The sequence below is a fragment of the Vicugna pacos genome, chromosome 30 (assembly GCF_048564905.1).
Source record: "Vicugna pacos chromosome 30, VicPac4, whole genome shotgun sequence".
Classification (NCBI taxonomy): Eukaryota; Metazoa; Chordata; class Mammalia; order Artiodactyla; family Camelidae; genus Vicugna; species Vicugna pacos.
This window is the reverse complement of record NC_133016.1, coordinates 6,479,586-6,498,585: the sequence shown is the minus strand read 5'-3', so window position 1 is coordinate 6,498,585 and position 19,000 is coordinate 6,479,586. Positions and strand designations below refer to the sequence as shown.

Here is a 19,000-nt window from a genome sequence, read left to right as displayed (position 1 = left end):
TGCAGCCCAATTCATTGAGAAATTAAAAATAACTGTACTCGTCTTACAAATCATGTCTTTACAAGGACAGAAATGGAGTGCTAGAAACAATTCAAAGCCCACCTATCTTTTTTATCAATCCCAAAATCACCCCTATTCATTTCAGAAGGCTTGTGGGTACTGTAAAATTCTAGATTTAGGAAATAAAGGACCTTGGAGGAACTTGCATTCTTCCCCTCGGCCTTTGAGATGTAAATGATTTACCCACTGTTCTCTAGGAACTGAAAGCCAGGTCTTATCAGAAAGAAAAAAAAAAAAAGGAAAAGGCTATTTAGAAACTAGGTGAATGAAAAGTCCTAAAAATTTCCACAAATATTAGTAAAAAGTTTAAAGCATCCAATCAGGTGAGTTATGCCATCTGCCTGAAACACAGTTTGGATTACACTGTTGTTTTATAAAGCAGTGAGTTTTGCATTATCATCCCAGTCTCATGGCTAAAATTTTAAAAAGCAAGCTGTGAGATCTCTGTTTGATCTATTATGTTTCTGTACGCCTAGGTATGTGTATTATGAGTGTGTGATATTACACATGTCTCAAAAGTCCAATCTAAGATTCCTTGTGAGAAGTTCCAGCAAAGTGGATTTTTAAAAAGCCTTATATGGTCAATCATTATTCATGCTGCACTTACATAATTAGGCCAAGTTTAATGAGACTCAATTTATTCTGCAAACAAATTAGTTTTACTCTGATTACCTCTGATAGAAGTGAAGGTGATTAGATAGAGGAAAAAACTATGTTTCAGTTGAAAATTATAGCACAACCTGTGACTATTGGATTCTAGTCCTGTTCATTGTCTTTGAGGTTTCGTTAGGTATCCATAAACTGAACTGGATCCTGAATTCTACTCTCCTCAAGTATCTGGCTACAAATGTTTCCAATTTTCTCCCACCCTTCTGATTTAGAATCACTAAGAAAAAAGACTACCCTTGAACTTCCTTGGAAGGGGCTATGCCAGGTTCTCCTCACCACCCAGGTGACAACCAAGCTTCAAGGACTTGAACCTTGGGTCCACATCCCCCAATTTAAAAGGGCTCCTCCAGACTCTTGGAACTGCACAACAGCTGGAGATCAAAGGTTAAACTGACTAGGAAGGTTCTTTCTCAAAAGCAGATAGCATTTTGATGTGGACAGCTCACCCAAGATCATGGGTCAACACTCTCACCTCCTTTATCTTTTTGCCTTTTTGCTACTTGCCTTTTCTCTCTGTTAGTGTATAGAGAAAACTATTTGCAACAATGTCTGTATGATTTAATTGAACAAGAAGAAAAATAAGAATCTTCAAAAGACACTAATCATGCTCCTAGCATTTGCTAATGCTTTGAATTGGGTGCTTTACTATACTCTTATATCTTTACAACAATCTTATCACATTGGTACTGGGACTCATCCAGAGATGAGACTGCCAAAGTTCAGAGCACTGGAATTAAATTTTGCAAGATTTTATATATATAATATATATATATATAAAATGATTATATATAATATTTATTATTACATAATATGTTATATATTTATATATTATATCACTATATCATATAATATATAACATACATCGATAAATATTATGTAGTTATAAAATAATGACATATAATAATACGATATAGATAGAGATGGGATCAGCACACTAAAGCCTGTGCTGTTTCCAACATTCTGTATTGACTAACAGCTTTAAAACAGCATTTGTTCTCTAATTTTAAAATTATAAAGAAATTAGAGAAAAGATGATTATTTGAAAGCATGAGTTTTGAGCTATCATTTATGTCATAATGAAAAGTACAAAGAGAAATACAAAATAAAGTGTCTCTTGCTAGACTATGTATTAAAATTTCTTATCTTAGGTTTACTCATTTCATTTTGGCTTTTTGATATGTGTGCTATAGTTCTATACAAGGAATAAACTGAATTCCACATATCTTTAATTTAATCTTGAAACCTGACATATTATATTGAATTTCATTTGCTTCTAAGTGTTGTGTAGTATGAGTTTCATTCATCAAATTATGAAATTCAGTATTTTTTTTTCCTGGTAATGGAAAATGTTTAAATAAATGACATTTTGGTTCACTACATTACATTTGGTGGTGTGTCATAGATAAGAGTGGAAAAAAGCAAAATGTAAAGCATTTACATTTTTTAAAAGTAAGACTGCTGTTTTTGATCTTTGTAACCTCTAAGTTTTTTTTATAAAATTGAAAAAAATTCTTAAGCTTTGCTGCATACATTAAGTTGGCTGTTTTAAGATAAGTGTTTCATATATTAGACATTTAGCATAGCTAAAAACCAATACTTTAAAAAATGGACTGAGGGGTTTCCTACCAATTAAAATTTATTGCAAGAGATTTAATGGCAAAAGTTGAGATGTAATTAGCTAAGAGCATAAAGCTGAGAGAAACCTGTCAATCCCCAGCCTCCTTCCTCTTACTATCTCTGCTCCCATCGTATTGTGATCTCTCATTTTTACTGCTTTGCAACTTCCCACATTCTCCTGCTTACCACACAAGACCCACATCTATTAAACCCCCCTATGTATCTTTCCAACCTCTCAATCTTTCCTTTAATTAATTACTCCATTCTGAGTAATTACTCCATTCTAACTGCTCTTCATGAGCCTCCAGATCCCTGGATGATGATAGTGAACCCTCTCTTCCTATAGTTGATGCCACACATGCCTCCATCCACAAAATCAGAGAACTCTTAATGGTCATATAGAGCTCTAACAATTCTAGCATATCGTAAATGTTAAATTTGTCAACCTAAATTTAATTCATCTCACTCTAAAATTTTGGAAGTACTGAGGTATGCCAAAGAATATTATTCTGAAGACAGACAGCAGTTACTGTCTGTCATCATCACGCAGGTCTCCTTTCTCAGGAAGACCAGAGAAGGAAATTCTGTTCTCACCAGCCTAATCCAGGCATTCCTTATCTCTTGCCCACATTTCTGCAATTTCCTTATCTGTTTATCTCCAAGCTCATCATCCTTCAATTCATTCTCAACACTACTGCCGCAGAAGCCTTCCTAAGATACCTCTCTGTCCCAGTTAATCTTTGGGTTTAGAACTTCATGCTTTATTATTACCTATAAAATACAGTTCTAACTGGCAAGGTAGATGTTTAAGGCTCTCCCATGATCAAGTAACAAATTACCTGCTAAACTATTTCTACTAGTTTCCTATAAGAAATCTGCATACTTCTGAACTGGTCTTTTAGCAAACATTGAAACAATGTTGTATATTTTTCCAGATCCTCAAGATTTGACTGCTTTAAATAACCATTCTCTCTACACTTAGTTTCCTTCCAACCAGTTCCCACATTGTGATGAAGGTTATGACCACAGTGATGTCTCCCTTGTCAAACCCCTATTCAGTTATTGTCTACCATGCTCATTTGGCTTTTACTAATGCTGTCCCATAATACTGATTTTTATACAAATGTATTATCTCTTATGGGATACAAGCTTGTTGAGGGGTAGAGACAATTCCCAATAAATTTATGTCAATTGTGATAGAAAAATGAAGGTGATTCAGGCATATATAAAATCAGAGAATTTGGAGATTAGATTCAAAATAAACAATCAACTAACCAATATTTATTTCGTGTCAACTTTGTTTATAGAAGATGTTAGATTGCAGGGATTTTTTTTTAAAGGAGTAGGAAATAGTCTGCTTTCTTCTTAGGAGAATAACAGTGTAATCTTAATAGCATACATGAATATAAATAGTTGTATTTCCAAAACATACGGCTTATCTTGAGATGCTATAGAGAGAGAATTAATATTGTACTCTGTATTTCACTTTAACCTATAAAATAGATACCAAAGTCTCCCAGTGTCTCCTTGACATACAAGGAATCTGAAACAACATTTAAATAAAGGAGAAAGGAAATTAGAAGTCCTCCTGAGACATGTCTTCAATAAATTATCCATGCGAACTGTTAAGAGATACTGCCAGGTGCTCAGAAATAAAATATTAAGTCTTGCATCCCTGGAGAGTAGACCTGTGTCAATAAATTCAGTTGTTTTACTCTTAGATTACTTAATTTAATGCCTTTAGAATCTACTCTCATTAATATAGTGCTCAAGACTTCTGACTGGCAAGATTCTGTGGCTATTGCAGTGCATAAGCTGCCTCCCTTCTCACCTGGTCCTGCTGAGCGGGACAGTTCTGTTGTCCACAGAAATAATGTCGTGTGGAGGGGGGAGGATTTAGCCCTGAAACAATTGCTATCCTTTTGTGAAACTACCCTCCAAATGTAATCATTGACCATTTTGAGAAGCTGAGCTCTTGTTTTTCAGACAAGAGTAGAGGGTGGAAGTGTTAGAAGAGGGGGCTGGGTAGCTTTCTCTAGCAAGGGAGATTTAAGATTTGGGGGAGTTTAGAGTTTTCAGTTTCTCCTGTGTTTTCCTGCATTCCCCATCTCGTGATTTAGGTGTCCCCTTCTGATCCACCGAGGCTCCTAATGCCCTTATGAGAGGCCTGGTGACGCTGTGCATGAACCTGTGCTAAAGCTCTGCAGCAGTTTCAGGCAGGCCCTGAGCCTGGGGCGCAAAGGCAACTTCCCTGGGGCGATATGAGTTAAGGGCATTTTTGAAGCTGCCGTAAAGACTTCTGATTTTCCTCTCGTTACCTGTTTCCTCTTGCATGTTGGAACATTTTTAAATCTCAATGTGTCTTCTTCTCTGTGTGCTCCTTCTAGGTCATTAGAGACATCTAGCCACGTTACACCATGATAATATTGTTACTGTAACAAATAAGTGCTAAACCACATTATCTTTCTCTAGTTGCCCTCTGCCTGTGCCCCATCCCATGCTATCAACAGTGACAACCCGAGTAATTATTGACTGTACCACATAACATACATTGGCACTGTCTCATTTTTCCTGGTCAGTAAGTTATCTGCCTGCTGATGCTTATTAAATATTTGTGCAACGCAATCCCAGAGTTTCACCCTGAGATTCCCGTGTTGCCCGCTATGGTCTCTCTTAGTACCTGTTATTTTAATCACTTAAGTTTTCAGCAGGAAGTATATATCAACCAAAAATTAGTGACTAACGACAGTTTAATTCAGTGACTATGAATATGAAGGTGTAAAAAGAGCAGACACACCGTTAGGATGGCACATCCTAAGGCTAGAAACGTGAGAAGCTGTCACCTAGAACTGAAAGGGCAAATAGAGGGATAGTTACCTGACTTCAGCGAGACCTAAGCGGGCCATCTGATAGGAGCCATGGGATTTGGCTTGGCGGTAAGGCAGCTGTAGGAATAAATACCCTGATCCCACTTTCCCAGCCGTACTCCAGCCTTCTGCCAGTGTGTCCCTGTGGCCAAATCCTACCGAAAGTCTGGAATAAGGGAACTGTTTATGTCAGTTCATAGAACCCAACTTTTCATTCACAGAGTAGGTTGGATGGTAACTTCATGGGAAAATGAGGAAGGAATATACATCAGAACTTCAAGTACACGTGAAAAAGGAACTCTAATGTCTCCTTCCAATATGACTTTCAGTAGTCATTTGTCTATACAACAGTGGAATATATTTTATCCTTTTAAGCATAAACTCTAACTCTTTCACCCACTAAATGGATAAAAGTCTCTCTTTTTAAAAGGGATTTGAGACCAAAGTAACTTCTATGCTAAAGAGAAATCCCCAGGACCGAGGGCAGCTTTCTAAAATAATTGAGAAGCAGTAAAACAATAAAACTGTATGTAAGACTGGTTTCTACTTTAAGATTCAAATCATTTCTAAAGCAAAATGATTTCGAATTACGTTTTTTTAATATAAATGACATTTTCCAAATACGTAAACCTTTGAAAGTGAGTAACTGTCGGGTACTTGGAGTTAGAGAACCTGGATACCAAGAAGGTCAGATCCGGGCTTCACTCAACACAGCAGCACTAGGAGCCTGCATGAGCAGGCCTGTGATGAAAGCTGAGAAGGGAGAAGTGACATGATTGGAAGAGTAAAAAGCAGGGACGACTCACTCAGGACTGGATAACCTCTGTCCTGCTTGTCGTAGGGATGAGAGAATGCGCACCCGAAACGCTAACCTTCTGGATGTTGTACGTTGTGATAGTTGTGCTTCAGTTGGTTATGACACCGTAAGCTGTAGATCCCTTAGCGTATATGTAGAGAATCAAGTGCAAAGAAAGCAGAAACAGGGACATTCACAACACACCGTAGCTGAGATGCTAGAAAAGGAAGGCATTCGTGTCACTACTGTATTTAAAATTTAAAAACAAAATCAAAAAAGAATTTCTTACCTTCATTTCCATACATTAGTGTGTGCTTTCTGACAATTTTTTAAAATTTGTGTCTCACAGAAGCTACTTTCTTGCAGCCTGGAGTGCCAGACTACTTGGGTTTTGTTCTCAGCGCTGTCACTGACCGACTAATGGTGTGATTTTGAACAACCTATTTCATGTCTCTGTGCCTCAGTTTATTCATCTGTGAATTGGAGTAATACTAACACCCACTTGAGAGTATTGTGCATGAGGTGGGTATGAAAGCATTTTGGTTAGAAGAGAATCCAGGCCTTAATAAGTACTGTGTGTTAGCAACTTTTACTATTATGTACAAGTGCAGGAGATTCAAGAGCAAACAAGTATAGATCTGTGATTAAAACGCAGAAAAAATAAGGGGAGATGAACAAAGGAATAAAATGCAGCAATAATATTCACTAAAGCTTATACTTACTCTGTCAGAAAATAGTCAAATTTTGTAAACAAAGAAAAACTATGTAGGAATGAAGTGAAACTGTATTTTCAAAAATTAATAGCTAATAATAAGGCGAATATCTACCTTGAATATTAATGCAAACTCAAAACATATTAGTTAATGCTAATGGCTGATAGAACATACAAATATTAAGAAAAAATTAAAAGGAAGAATGCTTAGTACCATAGCCTAAAATATCCAGAAAAAGCTGAATTTAAAATAAGTTGTGTATCCCAAATATTTTAATCTGCAAAGAATAAAGATGAAAAGTAAGGAGTTAAGTTTTTATCTTAAGAAATTAGAACAATTTAAAAAACCAAGGGCAACTAGATGTAGAAAACTAATAAAGATAAAGCTTATGCAAACTGAAATATAGAACAAAAGCTCTTTGAAAAACTAAATAAATCTGAAATATGATACTTTGAAAAGATTAATAAAAGAGATTAACTCCACGAAGCCTTACCAAGGCAAAAAGAAAGTGAGCTTAAATGACAAGACCAGTAATGGAATGGAAATCAGAATAGGAGATGTGGAGGAGAGTGGAGGGGTTGTAGACGCATACTAAGTGTACTACATAGTAGTCAGTTGGAAAATTGAGAAAAAAATATGATTTCTTAGCAAAATACAAGTTACCAAAATCAAATTTAGAAATTAGAAGAAGGTGAATAAGACACTTACCAACGACAAAATTAGAAGATTTTAGAGTTTTGTCATTGGAAAGGCACTCGGAACAAACGGATTCACAAATGAGTTTCTTCCTGTATCTTAAAGAACAAGTAATTCTGGTATTGTTCACGCTATTTTGGGCCATGGAAAAAAACTAAAAATTCCTAATTTATTTTATGTATGTAACACACCCCAAACCTGACAAAAGTAATACCAAAACCTAATCTGACTTAAGAGTAGCTACTGTAGATATAACAAACAAATATTAGGGGAAACATCCAGGAAGGTACAGAAATATGTACGCAGTGTCTGCATCATGTCTGCAAGATCTGTTCAATGTTAGAAATTGTTTTAGCACATTTTACCGCAAAAACACATTAAAGAAGAAAAACCATATGATGATATGAATAGGTACTGAAAGTACATGATAAAATTTCCATGGCTACTCATAAAACCTCTGCTTAGAATGGGGGAAGTTTCCTTGGGAAATTAATAGAATTCTTGCAACATTTTGTTGCTACAGAGACTTGCATTTCATTAGATAAAATAAATGTTGCTCCTGGAAGTAAAGGCATTTGATTACAAAAGACCCCTGGAGCTTTTAACTTTATTTCAATGTCACTTTAAAATATTAAAATGGAGCATTAATTAAACATAGAGAAGTAGGTTTAAATATTAACTTGCAGACAACCAAGAGTTTGTACTTAAAGAAGAATGAGAATCAATGTCTTGTGATTGCTTGGGGGAGCTTAATTCGCACTCTACGATTTACTTGATTTTCTTGTATATCCACCGTGTATATCATTAGTGTGAGACCCGTTTGAAGAGCACATACCACAATGCCCTGGACTAGGTGAATTATAAATGGGTTGATGATGACATTTGCCCCCCGCAACTGGTAACAGCCCAGCCCAGCATACAGGTGCTGTAGTTGTATTAAAGCAGTCTCCTGAGACCTGTTACCATTCCAGGGTAAAATGTGCTGTAGGATCCACCTATTTGATTAACACAGGAGCAGAAACTTCTCTAACACAATTATTCTTTCCCACTCAAGGAAATTTAAATTTTTTTAAAAAGACTGAATTTCCAAAAAAAAAAAAGTTACTCAAGCAAATGAAATTGAATGTTAATTATGCTGTATATTTCTGTTGTTAATTTTGCTTCTCAGACACTGTATCAAATAGAGATATGGGAAAGGAAGATTATTTATTCAAAAATGTGTTAATTAGTACAGGGAGAAGTATAACATCTGTATGTTATTTATACTCCAGTGACATATAACTTTGAATTAGCCCCAAATATTTATGGTCAGCTGAAATTAATGATGGCCTTTTAAAGTGAAATTTATAACTACAGGAAAAGTCTATAAATTTAACAAAAGTCCTACAAGAATAATAAAGTTATATAGATTGAAAATATATACATATATGTATTTAATGAGTTAGGGGTTATGGTTTGATGCAGGTTATACCCAAATCTAGATTAATTTGACTTTTAACTTCTCTCGAAGGCAAACACCAGCAATTGAAACAGATAGTTTTCTGTATTTCAGAGCAAGATCTGTTTCTATTGCAGAAACTTAAAAGGCCTAATACTGTGGTTCAGAAAAGCTTATTTCATTTATTAGGAAAAATAAGTGTCTGGTTCAGGAAGCTTGAATGGTCAAATACTTAAAAATACCTGCACAATATAGTTACCTGCTAGATTTCCAGTGAGAGGTTGCTCTCACTGGGTAGTTACAAGAAGCATAAATGAAGAATGTTAACAATGTTTGAAGTCATATTAGATGAAAATGTAGTAGCAGCTTAAATAGAGACCTCCAATATTTCCTTGTAAACATTTGTGACTTTCTCACACAGATTGGTTTCCAGAAAATACAAACTAAGTATAACCCTCTAAACAGATCCTTTCATTGCTCTCTCTTTCTTTTACCAGTACACAAAAAACCATTGTGTATTGTGCTGTTTCACAGATAGAAGTGCCCTGGTTTTAAAAATGTGTACATTACATTTATGAAAAAACAAGAAAAAAGTATGAAAGTATTATGCACAAAAGGAATATAATATTCCAAATCACAAATAGCATTCCAAAGTTTAAAAATAATAGTCTTATTCTTCTCCTTTGTATTGTTTCTATATTAACATAAACCGAATGCTATTTTTCATACATAAATCATTCTTTTTATGAAATACCCAGTTTTTTATTGCTCTTTGTTAGACAAAAAAACTTCTACATGCAAAGTGATTTTCATAAAGAAAATCCTGCAACCCCCTTTGTTTCTAAAGTTTTCTATAGTAAACTTACTCTGACATAGAACCATTTCATTTAGCGTGTGGCCTGCGGCAATAGTTAATAACTCAGCAGTGGTCTTAGACAGGCGATGAAAAGCTCCCAGCAGTGCTGTAAGCTAGTGCAGTAACACCAAGAGATGGGTGCACAGAATTGCTTTCTGTTTCTGGTGAGGACAAACCCACACATGAGAGTCCCCCACCATATAACCTTAGTCTACAAAACTCCTGTATAAGCCAATATTTGCACGACTGAAAGATGAAAATAAAGGGTTTGTGGCATACCTTCCTAATAATGTTAAGTAGATACAGGTTTATTTTTTCTTTGAATTAAGAATCTATCCACTGTTTTTTTCTAAATGGATTTCCCTAATATTTTGGAGGGTATATTGTAAAGGAAAAATTAATCATTCAAGCATTTTAATCATCTGTACTGTTTCATATATCTAATAACCTTTAAAGCTTTTAACAGTCCTTAGAATTCTACTTTTACTACCCATTAATTCATTTTAGTATCTTTATGCAACTGTGTCAGTTTACACAGAAAAACTATGACTAAAAACATGCTGCTTTAAAATGAAACCATGAATAAAAATCAGTATTAAAAATATGTTCAACACCCTGTCATTAATAGTGATAATACATTGTTAAGTTAAAAACAATATAGATTGTAATACACACACATACAATGATACATTTATACAATAGAATGTTACACAGCATTAAAAAATTTAGGAATATTAATGTCATGAAAAATTGTTGACAATATAATACATAGTGAAAAAATAAGCACTGCTCAAAGCAAATATAATAATTATTTAATTAAAAAGGGGGAAATGGTAGTTTCATGGTGGATAAACTGGGCAGAAATCACGTTAAGCAGGTGTTCTTCTATAATGAGACAAATCAAAATGTGTGTCACCGGATAGGGTGTAACAAGGAGACCGCAGCATCCCTTCTCTGACTTACCTGCAAATCACTCATCACCTGGATCTTGTCATAATGAACCATCACACAAAGCCAAACTAAGGAACACTCAATAACCTGACTAGTCTGTAATCTTAAAGTGTCATGGGCAAGAAAATCAAGGAAAAATCGAGGAAGTGTTACAAATTGAAGGCAACTAAAGGAAACTGACAAATACAAGATTCTGGACTTGGATCCTGTTGCTATGCAGAACAGTATGGCAAAAAAAAAAAAAAAAGGCAACACTTGAGTGGCATCTGAGGACTGGAGAGTAGTGGAGCCATAGATTATTTGTCTTGTTGTGACTTATTTAAATTAGGATAACGTCCTCAGGGTGGTTCGTCCATGTTGTAGGATAAGACAGAATTTAACTTCACTTTTCAAGGTGAAGAATATTCCACTGTATGTATGTACTGCATTTTCTTTATCCATTCCTCCATCAATAGACATTTGGGTTGTTTCCACATCTTGTCTGTTGTGAGCAGTGCTTCTATGAACACGGATGTACAAATATTTCTTTGAGACTGCTTTTAATTCTTTTGGCTCCATACCAAAATTGGGGTAAATGTATCATACGGCCATTTTGATTTTTTTGAGGAATGCCTATAACTGCTTTCCCTGCTGGTTGCGCCATTTTACAATCCCAGTAACGGGGCACCAAGGTTCCGGTTTCTCCACATCCTCACCAGCACTTGTTTTCTGTCTGTTTGTTTTGTAGTGGCCATCCTAATAAGTGTGAAGTGATAACTCATTGTGAGTTTGATTTGCACTTCTTTGATGATTAGTGATGTTGAGCATCTTTTCATGCTTGTTGGTCATTTGTATATTTGGAGAATTGTTCATAAAACTTGTTTGTCCATTTTTTTAATCAGATTATTTGTCTTTTTAATATAGACTTGTCTGAGTTCTTTATATGTTTTGGATAATAACTGGTTATCAGAGATATGATTTATAAATATTTTCTCTCATTCCATAGATTGCTTTTCATTCTATTGATTATGTCCTTGGATGCACATGCTCTTCATTCTATTGATTATGTCCTTGGATGCACAAAAGTTTTTAAGTTTGATATAGTCCCATTTGTCTATTTTTCCAGTTGTCCCCATACTTTTATGTCATATCAAAGAAATCATTGCCAAGTCCAGCATCATGAAGCTTTCCCCTATTTTTCTTCTAGGAGTTTTAGAGTTTTGTGTCTTATACTTAATATTAAATCCACTTTGAGTTAACTTTTGTATATGATGCAAGATAAGAGCCACTGTGTTGTAGCTGGTGGACATCACAGAAAAACAGAAGAGCAGTTATCACAGACTACACTGAGCAAAGTGGTGTATGGTGATAATAGAATCTGTATTTTCTGTTTTATCTCATTTTTAGAACATTCTGATCACCACAAACTAAATTTATTTTATGGCTGACCAATGGAGGACTCCCTGTGGATTGGACTACAATAGTTTAGATCTATCAGGGTCCAACCCTAGAGCTAGGTAAAATTTCCCAAATTGCATGGCTTTGGAGGATGCCAGCAAGATTTCAGGAAGGGTGACATCACGATGTCAAGGCTTCTGACACAAACCTGAGGGGTCATGGTCGGAGGTGCAGGTATCTGAAGTAGAGTAACATGCAGTGAAGTTAAAAGAAGATCAGTATGGCCAGAATGTAGAACGTGAGGTCAGAAATGTGAGGATGGGCAAAGGAAGGGATTTTAAGGAGTTGGGGGTCATCCCGAAGCAAAGGGAAGCTACTAAAGATTTTACAGCTGGGTGATAATAGTAAAAAGGAAGCTAAGTCTAGCTGTAGTGTAAAAAATGCCTTGGAAAGGTGTTCCACCTAGCTGAGTCTGTGATGGGATGTGGAGGGGATGGGTGTGTGGGTGAAGAGATTGAAAGGGATCTGTGTAGCACAGCTAGGAAAATATTAGCAATGAGTTAGGAAACGGAACGTCAGCTGGATTGAAGGGGAAGAAGGGAGCCAAAGTTTAGAAATACTATATTCCTTTGTCTGTGATACTTTAAGAGAGAAATCGGGAGTCTAAGCAGTGATTTGGAAGTCAGTAACATGCAGAAGGGAATGCAATTACCTACGACGAGTGAGAGACTCAGAGAGGGCATCCTAAGGAACACCAGCATTGAAGGGGTGGGCAGAAAAGAAGCACCTACAAAGGCTGGGAAAGAGTAGCCAGGTATGTGGGCCACCTGGAGAATGTGGCAACAAAGAAGCCGAGAGAAAAAAATAAAAAAGAAGAATCAGGAAATGCTATAAGGAGGTCAACTAAGTACAGAAATTGCCTACTGGGCTTCGAGGAGAGAGACGGCTACCATCTTAGGGGACTGTTTCCACTTAAGTGCCACATGACTAGCGACTGCCGTGTGTTGAAAGGGTGCATTCTTGAGTGAAGAACGATTCCATTACCATGAACTTGACTGTGAAGGCAGGAGTGAGAGAACTGTAGTTGGACAAAAACCACAGTTGACGGAGGAACTTTTTTTATTAAGATAGAAGAGACAAGCAAATAAGTTAAGGAAATGTAACGGCGCAATTTGTAATCACTGAGTAGCCCAGAATATTCCAGCCACGAGGCACTAAACATGCCCTAGGAAACGTACAAACAAATCAAAGTGAATTCGTGTTCAGGATTTTACACCCCCTTGTGTTCCTCACAGTCAATGTCACTTACTGCATTTTTCACAAAGATAACACTTCTCCGTCCTGATTTTCCACTCAGAGCAGGTGCTTGCCAAGGCGCATCACTATGCCTCTGTAGCAACGGTGCCGCAGCGCTCTTGCGAGCAAAGAGCCCTGACTTCTGTGAACGTGAAAAAGGCCCTGAGGCCCAGCACAGCCCCTGACGGCAGTGCCTCGCCCAACAAAGTGTGAGCGGTTTGATCTTGCGGTCAGTCTTTCCTCAGAAAATCTCTATCTCAAGTAACTGCAAGGAATCCTTCTCCTTGGAAAGAAAGATAATTCTGCAGGGAGTAAGGAAACCACTGCCTTTCATGGTTTCTTTGAAGACATTTGCATCATTCCATGTTTCTGTATTTCCTGATGGTACAGGGCATTTGTGTTACTAGAATGTATAGGCAGTGTTCCTGGGTTATACTGACACAATACACAGCAGGTCAAAGAAGGAAGCTTGCTCTAACGGCTCTGAATGACCATTGAACTCCCCTATTCCTGTTTTAATTCCACCCTCCATCTTCTGCAGGGTAATGTCAACCCACTTTGCTTCATGTTCAAGAAATTGGACTGCAGATTACCATCTGGCATTTTTTTCTCTGGCCACCTGCAGGAATTATTCAAGCCATCTAGTCTACCTTGCTAGTTCCTTGCCTTTGCACGTGCGTTCATGGAAAGTCCTCTCCATCCTTCTCCTTGCTCTATCCTACTCAACCAACAGGTCCCATTACCTCTCATACTCTCTTCTCTTAACACATCAACTGGCATTATTCTCATCCCTACCTCCTCTTAATTCCTTATAGTATAGGGTTTTATATCAACTTCATAAAAAGTTCAGGATCATACGTAGCTTCCTATTAAATTCCAGGTATTTATTCAACAGATATTTATTGAGGAGTTAGGGGCCATGCAGTGCATATAAAACATTCTTGCCTTCTTGGAACTAAGGGTCTAGTGGGAGATACAGAGGAACAATTACAGAACTGCTATTCAAATCCATATCTTTTGACGTGACCCCCAACTAAACAGAGACAATATGGAAGGCAATATGTTGTACTAAGTAGAGCATGAATCTTGGAGTTAGATGCACCTAATTTCTCAACTCTGTGTGAAATGAAGCCGAGTCAATTAACTTCTCTGTGGCTCACTTTCTTCACTCGTGAAATGAAGTCATTACTAGGTTTCTTGAGAGGATTAAATAATGTAATATATGTAAGGTTTTCTTACACTAAATGATTGCTCATTAAACATGTACTGAGGAAATGAATTAATGTTAAGTTCTGTGTGAAATGATTAAGGTGATGATATACATACATATACGCACATGTATATATGAGACCATCAAAAGGATAAGTTACTTGTTGCTGTCAAAAGCTAAAGAAAGTGAGCACAAAATTATGAGTGGATAAGAAAATGTTGTGACAAAAAAAAATCTAAGAAGAAAAATGAATAGATTGCAGACTGGTTTTTATTAAGTGCTTACATTGTGCCTGGCACTGGGATGAGGAGTTTACTTATATCATCTCATGTAGCCCTCAAAACCAATCTGTGAATAATCTTAGTTTACAGATATCAAAATAAGGCTTAGGAAGGCAAGTAAGAGGGCTAACAATAGTATCAGAAATTTGCTTGTGTGTGCTTTACTTTACTGCCCAGAATACTGACCATAATGTAGCAAGAGGGTTTTTTTTTAAACATACATACAAGAATGTTCATAAACATACCAGAACAAACTGCACAAAATTTTCAACTCTAAATTATTGGTTTTGCATTCTCTATGCTTGATTGAAAGCTCAGTAAGTGTTTAGTAAATAAAAGAGCAAAGTTATATATCTAAATAAATGTTCAACTTAAAGTAATCTTCTGTAGTCTTGGAAAGTCCTTTGTGTATTTCAAATATTCCAATGCTGTTCATTTTTCAAACTCTCAGTGGACAATTTCTTCACAATTTGTACAATTTTTTTGTTGATATTTCTGAAATTGGAGCATTCTCATCTTCAGAAAGTGGACGCGATTTCTGAAGATGACCAAAATGCATTCAAGGCTAAAGCTGGAAATAAAGTGTGCACATGTGTTGAGTATGACTATTGCGGTACAACTGTGAAGCCATACCACAGGTTCTCCCTCTAAGTGGAATTCAGATAAACGAGCTATAGCAATTACTCCTTTGCTGTGGTGCATATGGCCTCTCACTGCACTCAGTTGTTCAATAGTTTTGACTGATGCACAAAAACATACCACGGAAGGAGTGCAGTTTACCTCCATCTCCATTTTCTATTCCTTTAGAGGAAATGCCAGATCAGCTCCATGTGGAAACACGAGCAGACCTATCTCAAGGTACCACCTTCGCCTGACATGGTGAGTTATAACACTTTACTTGCATAGAGTGATTTATCTTTTTAACATATGCTGCAGTTCGTTGACTGCACAGAGCCTCGGAGGTACAGTTGTTGGTATTTTCACTCCGTTTTTCTCTCCTGAGCGTGCAGGGACGGTTCACTCCCAAACTGGTTTTGCCACATCATTCTAATCTTAGAAAGTAAGTAACTCTCTTTGTGGGTTTTTGCAGGGTTTTTTTTCTTTCAAACTCTACTCAACTTTTATGCCCATTTGTGTTGTTTTCAACTTGATTTCAAGTTTTAAATATTACATCATGTTCCGAAAAGCCTGTTTCTCCACAGGTTAAGTCAGTATCACCTTACTAGAAGCAATAAGAGAAAAAGTAAGCTAGTGTGGCTACATAATTCAAGAATAAAAAATCTTCACAGAGCAGTAAGCATCAGAGGCAAAGCTAAATGTCAGATACAAACTGGTAAAACCATTTGGCAACTTTGTGTAACACTGTGGACTATGAAACTTTGCATTTGTGCAGTGATTTATGGTTTTAACACAACACAATTACATAATTTCTCTTCAAATCCGTATTTTTTGACCCCCCCCCAAACAAAACAGAGGAGAAGACAATATGTGTTACTAGGCAGAGCGCAAGCGTTGGGTTTAGACACCTAATTCAAGTCTCAACTCTGTGTGAAATAGCATGAGCCACTCAACTTCTCTGTGGCCCAGTCTCTTCTCTTCTGAAAGGAAGCCATTAGTGTCTACTTCTTAGGTTTTAATATAATACAAGTGGTGTCACCTATATGTGGAATCTACAAAGGCACTGGGAGTCGGGGTAGGATGAAGGAACAGGGAGAGGTTGCTAAATGGGGACAGACGTTTGGTGATAAGATGAATAAGGTCTGAGGATCTAACGTATAGCATGGCGACTGGAGTTGATAACACTGTACTGTGTAACTGAAATTTGCTAAGAGAGTAGCCTTTAAATGTTCTCACCAAAACACAAGAACCAAAAAGAAAAAAGGTAAATAGGTGAAGTGATGATGTGTTCGTTAACTCCACGGGGGCTCCTGTCATAGGGTTTCCATATATCAGATCACCATGTGGTAGACTCCTTGTTCATTTTGTACATTTTCTGTGTTTAATTCTAATTGCACCTTTGTGATATGTATTTATATACAGTGTGCAGAAATGTTTCTGAAATTTAGATTACAACCATAGATTACATATGACGACATTGCTTGAGAATGTTTTGCTTGTAAAACTTTGAAGGTACAATCAAATGCTATTAGTTTTTCTGATTTTCAAGAAGCTACCTAAAGTATTAAGACTTTTTGCTTCCTGTGTGGTACTTATCAACAATTTTTTGTATTTAGTCATTTGCCTTAAATTGCTGAACAAGATCCACATTAATTCAACAATTTTAAAAGACTATTTGGGGAGGGTTGGGCATTTAATTTTTTAGCTCTATTTATATCCCAAAGTAAAAAGATTAAATTTGTGTTTACTAGAGCTTTCCAAAGAATATACTTTTCTATAGAAAACAAAACAGCAAAGTAAATCATACAAAAAATGAACATCTATACTATTTTGTGAAAAAAAAAACAACAGATACTCATGTAGGGGCAATAAGGGATAGAAAATAGCGTAATTATTAAAAAGTAGTTGTAGATGTGGAAACACATAAACTGTTTAGTGATAAGTCACATGTTAGGGACACTTTCTGTTCACGTGGATGCATTTTTCCTGGAAACTTCAGGAGACTTTTGCCATCTTCATATTATAAAACAAAGAGTTAGTTACTGCATGCATCATAAGAAGGACTCTATTTCATGTCACTTCTAAACAGCAAGCTCAACACATTGTAACAAAAATTAAATGGTACAAGTATATATTTACTTCTGTAATTGCTCTTATATGTATTATTCATTTCAGAAGCTTTAAGATGAGATTGGAGTGAGTCACCTGAAATATGTAATAAACAGACTAGAGTGTGTGCCTTTCCCCAGTAGGAGAATGTGTATTAGGAGAAAGCAATTGTTTGATGATGTGTGGGACACAAGCAAGTCTATTTGTATTCTGCCCTTTGAAATAGTCCTTGTATATACATATTTTTATGCCATACAGCTCAAGGGCTGGTGATTATCTCTTTAAAGGAACTGCTAACCATTTCACAAAATTGTTGAATATAATATCTGAAAATGATTTCAGAGTGTGAAAACATTTTATACACTTTGCAAATCAAATGCATTTGGCTGGAAGGGACTCGCTTATGTTGCTGGCTCTATTTTGCATGTTTTTAATACTTAAGAGTTAGATAGTTTAATCTTTGGTTTCTTAGATAGGATGCAGGTGCAATTACACTGATACACCTCAGTAAGTGTCCTCCCGTAACCGAATGTGAATTTTCAAGTTTGCCACATGACATGACATTTTCTGCTGATGGCAGAATAGGAAGAGAATTAGTAGGTCTTTTTCCTGTAGGTATTTTCTGCTTCCAGTCACACCTAGAGTTAATCAGCATAAAAAGTTCACCTGGAATGGATCCCCCCCAAAAAAAGAAAGAAAAAGGAAACAGTAAAATTGCAAGCAAAAATCTCTTACAAATTTGGGCTTGAAGCCAGTTTTAGAATAATACCCTAATTAGTTCATTTTGCTGACAAAGGAAAAGCCCAAACAAGGGAAAAATAGTCAGACATGCATAGCTGTTAGCATGGGGTCACTGCTTCCACAGACGGCACCCGAGTGACTTGGTGGACCGCATCACATGCCTATGAGATACGACCTTGGGTCTGGAGCCTGTTTGCCTGTAAATTATATTATTTAAAATTACACAGTTCCAGGGGGTATATGAGAAATCTCTGTACCTTCCTCTCATTTGCTGTGAACCTAAAACTGCTCTAAAAAGTTAAGTCTTGAAATTTTGTTTTAAATGCACAGTTCTGCTATATAAAAGATACTGTTAGGAGAATGACAAGACAAGCCATACACTGGGAGAAAGGATTTGCAAAACAGATTTGTAATAAAACACGACCCATATCCAAAATATGCAAAGAATTCTTAAGACCCAATAATAAGAAAATGAACAACTCGATTTAAAAATAAACAACAGATTTAAACAGACCTCTCACCAAAGAAGATTTACAGATGGTAAATAAGTAAATGAAAAGATCTTCAATATCATATGTCATTAGGAAACTGCATATTACAGCAGAATTAAAATACTACTACACATCTATTAGAATGGCTAACATCCAAAACATTGACAACACCAAATGCTGACAAGGGTGTGAAACAACAGAAACTCATTCATTG

At 36.3% G+C, this 19,000-nt stretch overlaps 1 protein-coding gene across 4 annotated transcripts in view; it reads right to left on the bottom strand.

The window, feature by feature from the left end:
• The window catches only part of TMX3 (thioredoxin related transmembrane protein 3), a 93,243-nt gene that overhangs the window by 6,387 nt on the left and 67,856 nt on the right, over positions 1 to 19,000 (bottom strand). The window contains exons 17-18 of one of the 4 annotated variants that reach the window (XR_012065578.1): positions 6,086 to 6,226; positions 5,852 to 5,966 (exon numbers count right to left, since the gene is read on the bottom strand). The exons of 1 other annotated variant lie outside the window; for it this stretch is intronic. Coding sequence is in view for 1 of the 3 variants with exons in the window: in XM_072952047.1 (XP_072808148.1) it covers positions 6,203 to 6,226 (24 nt within the window). In the remaining 2 variants the exon portion in view is untranslated. Of the gene's footprint in view, positions 1 to 5,849; positions 6,227 to 19,000 lie in introns of those variants that run through there. 2 more of the 4 variants (XR_012065577.1, XM_072952047.1) reach the window with 2 other exon arrangements.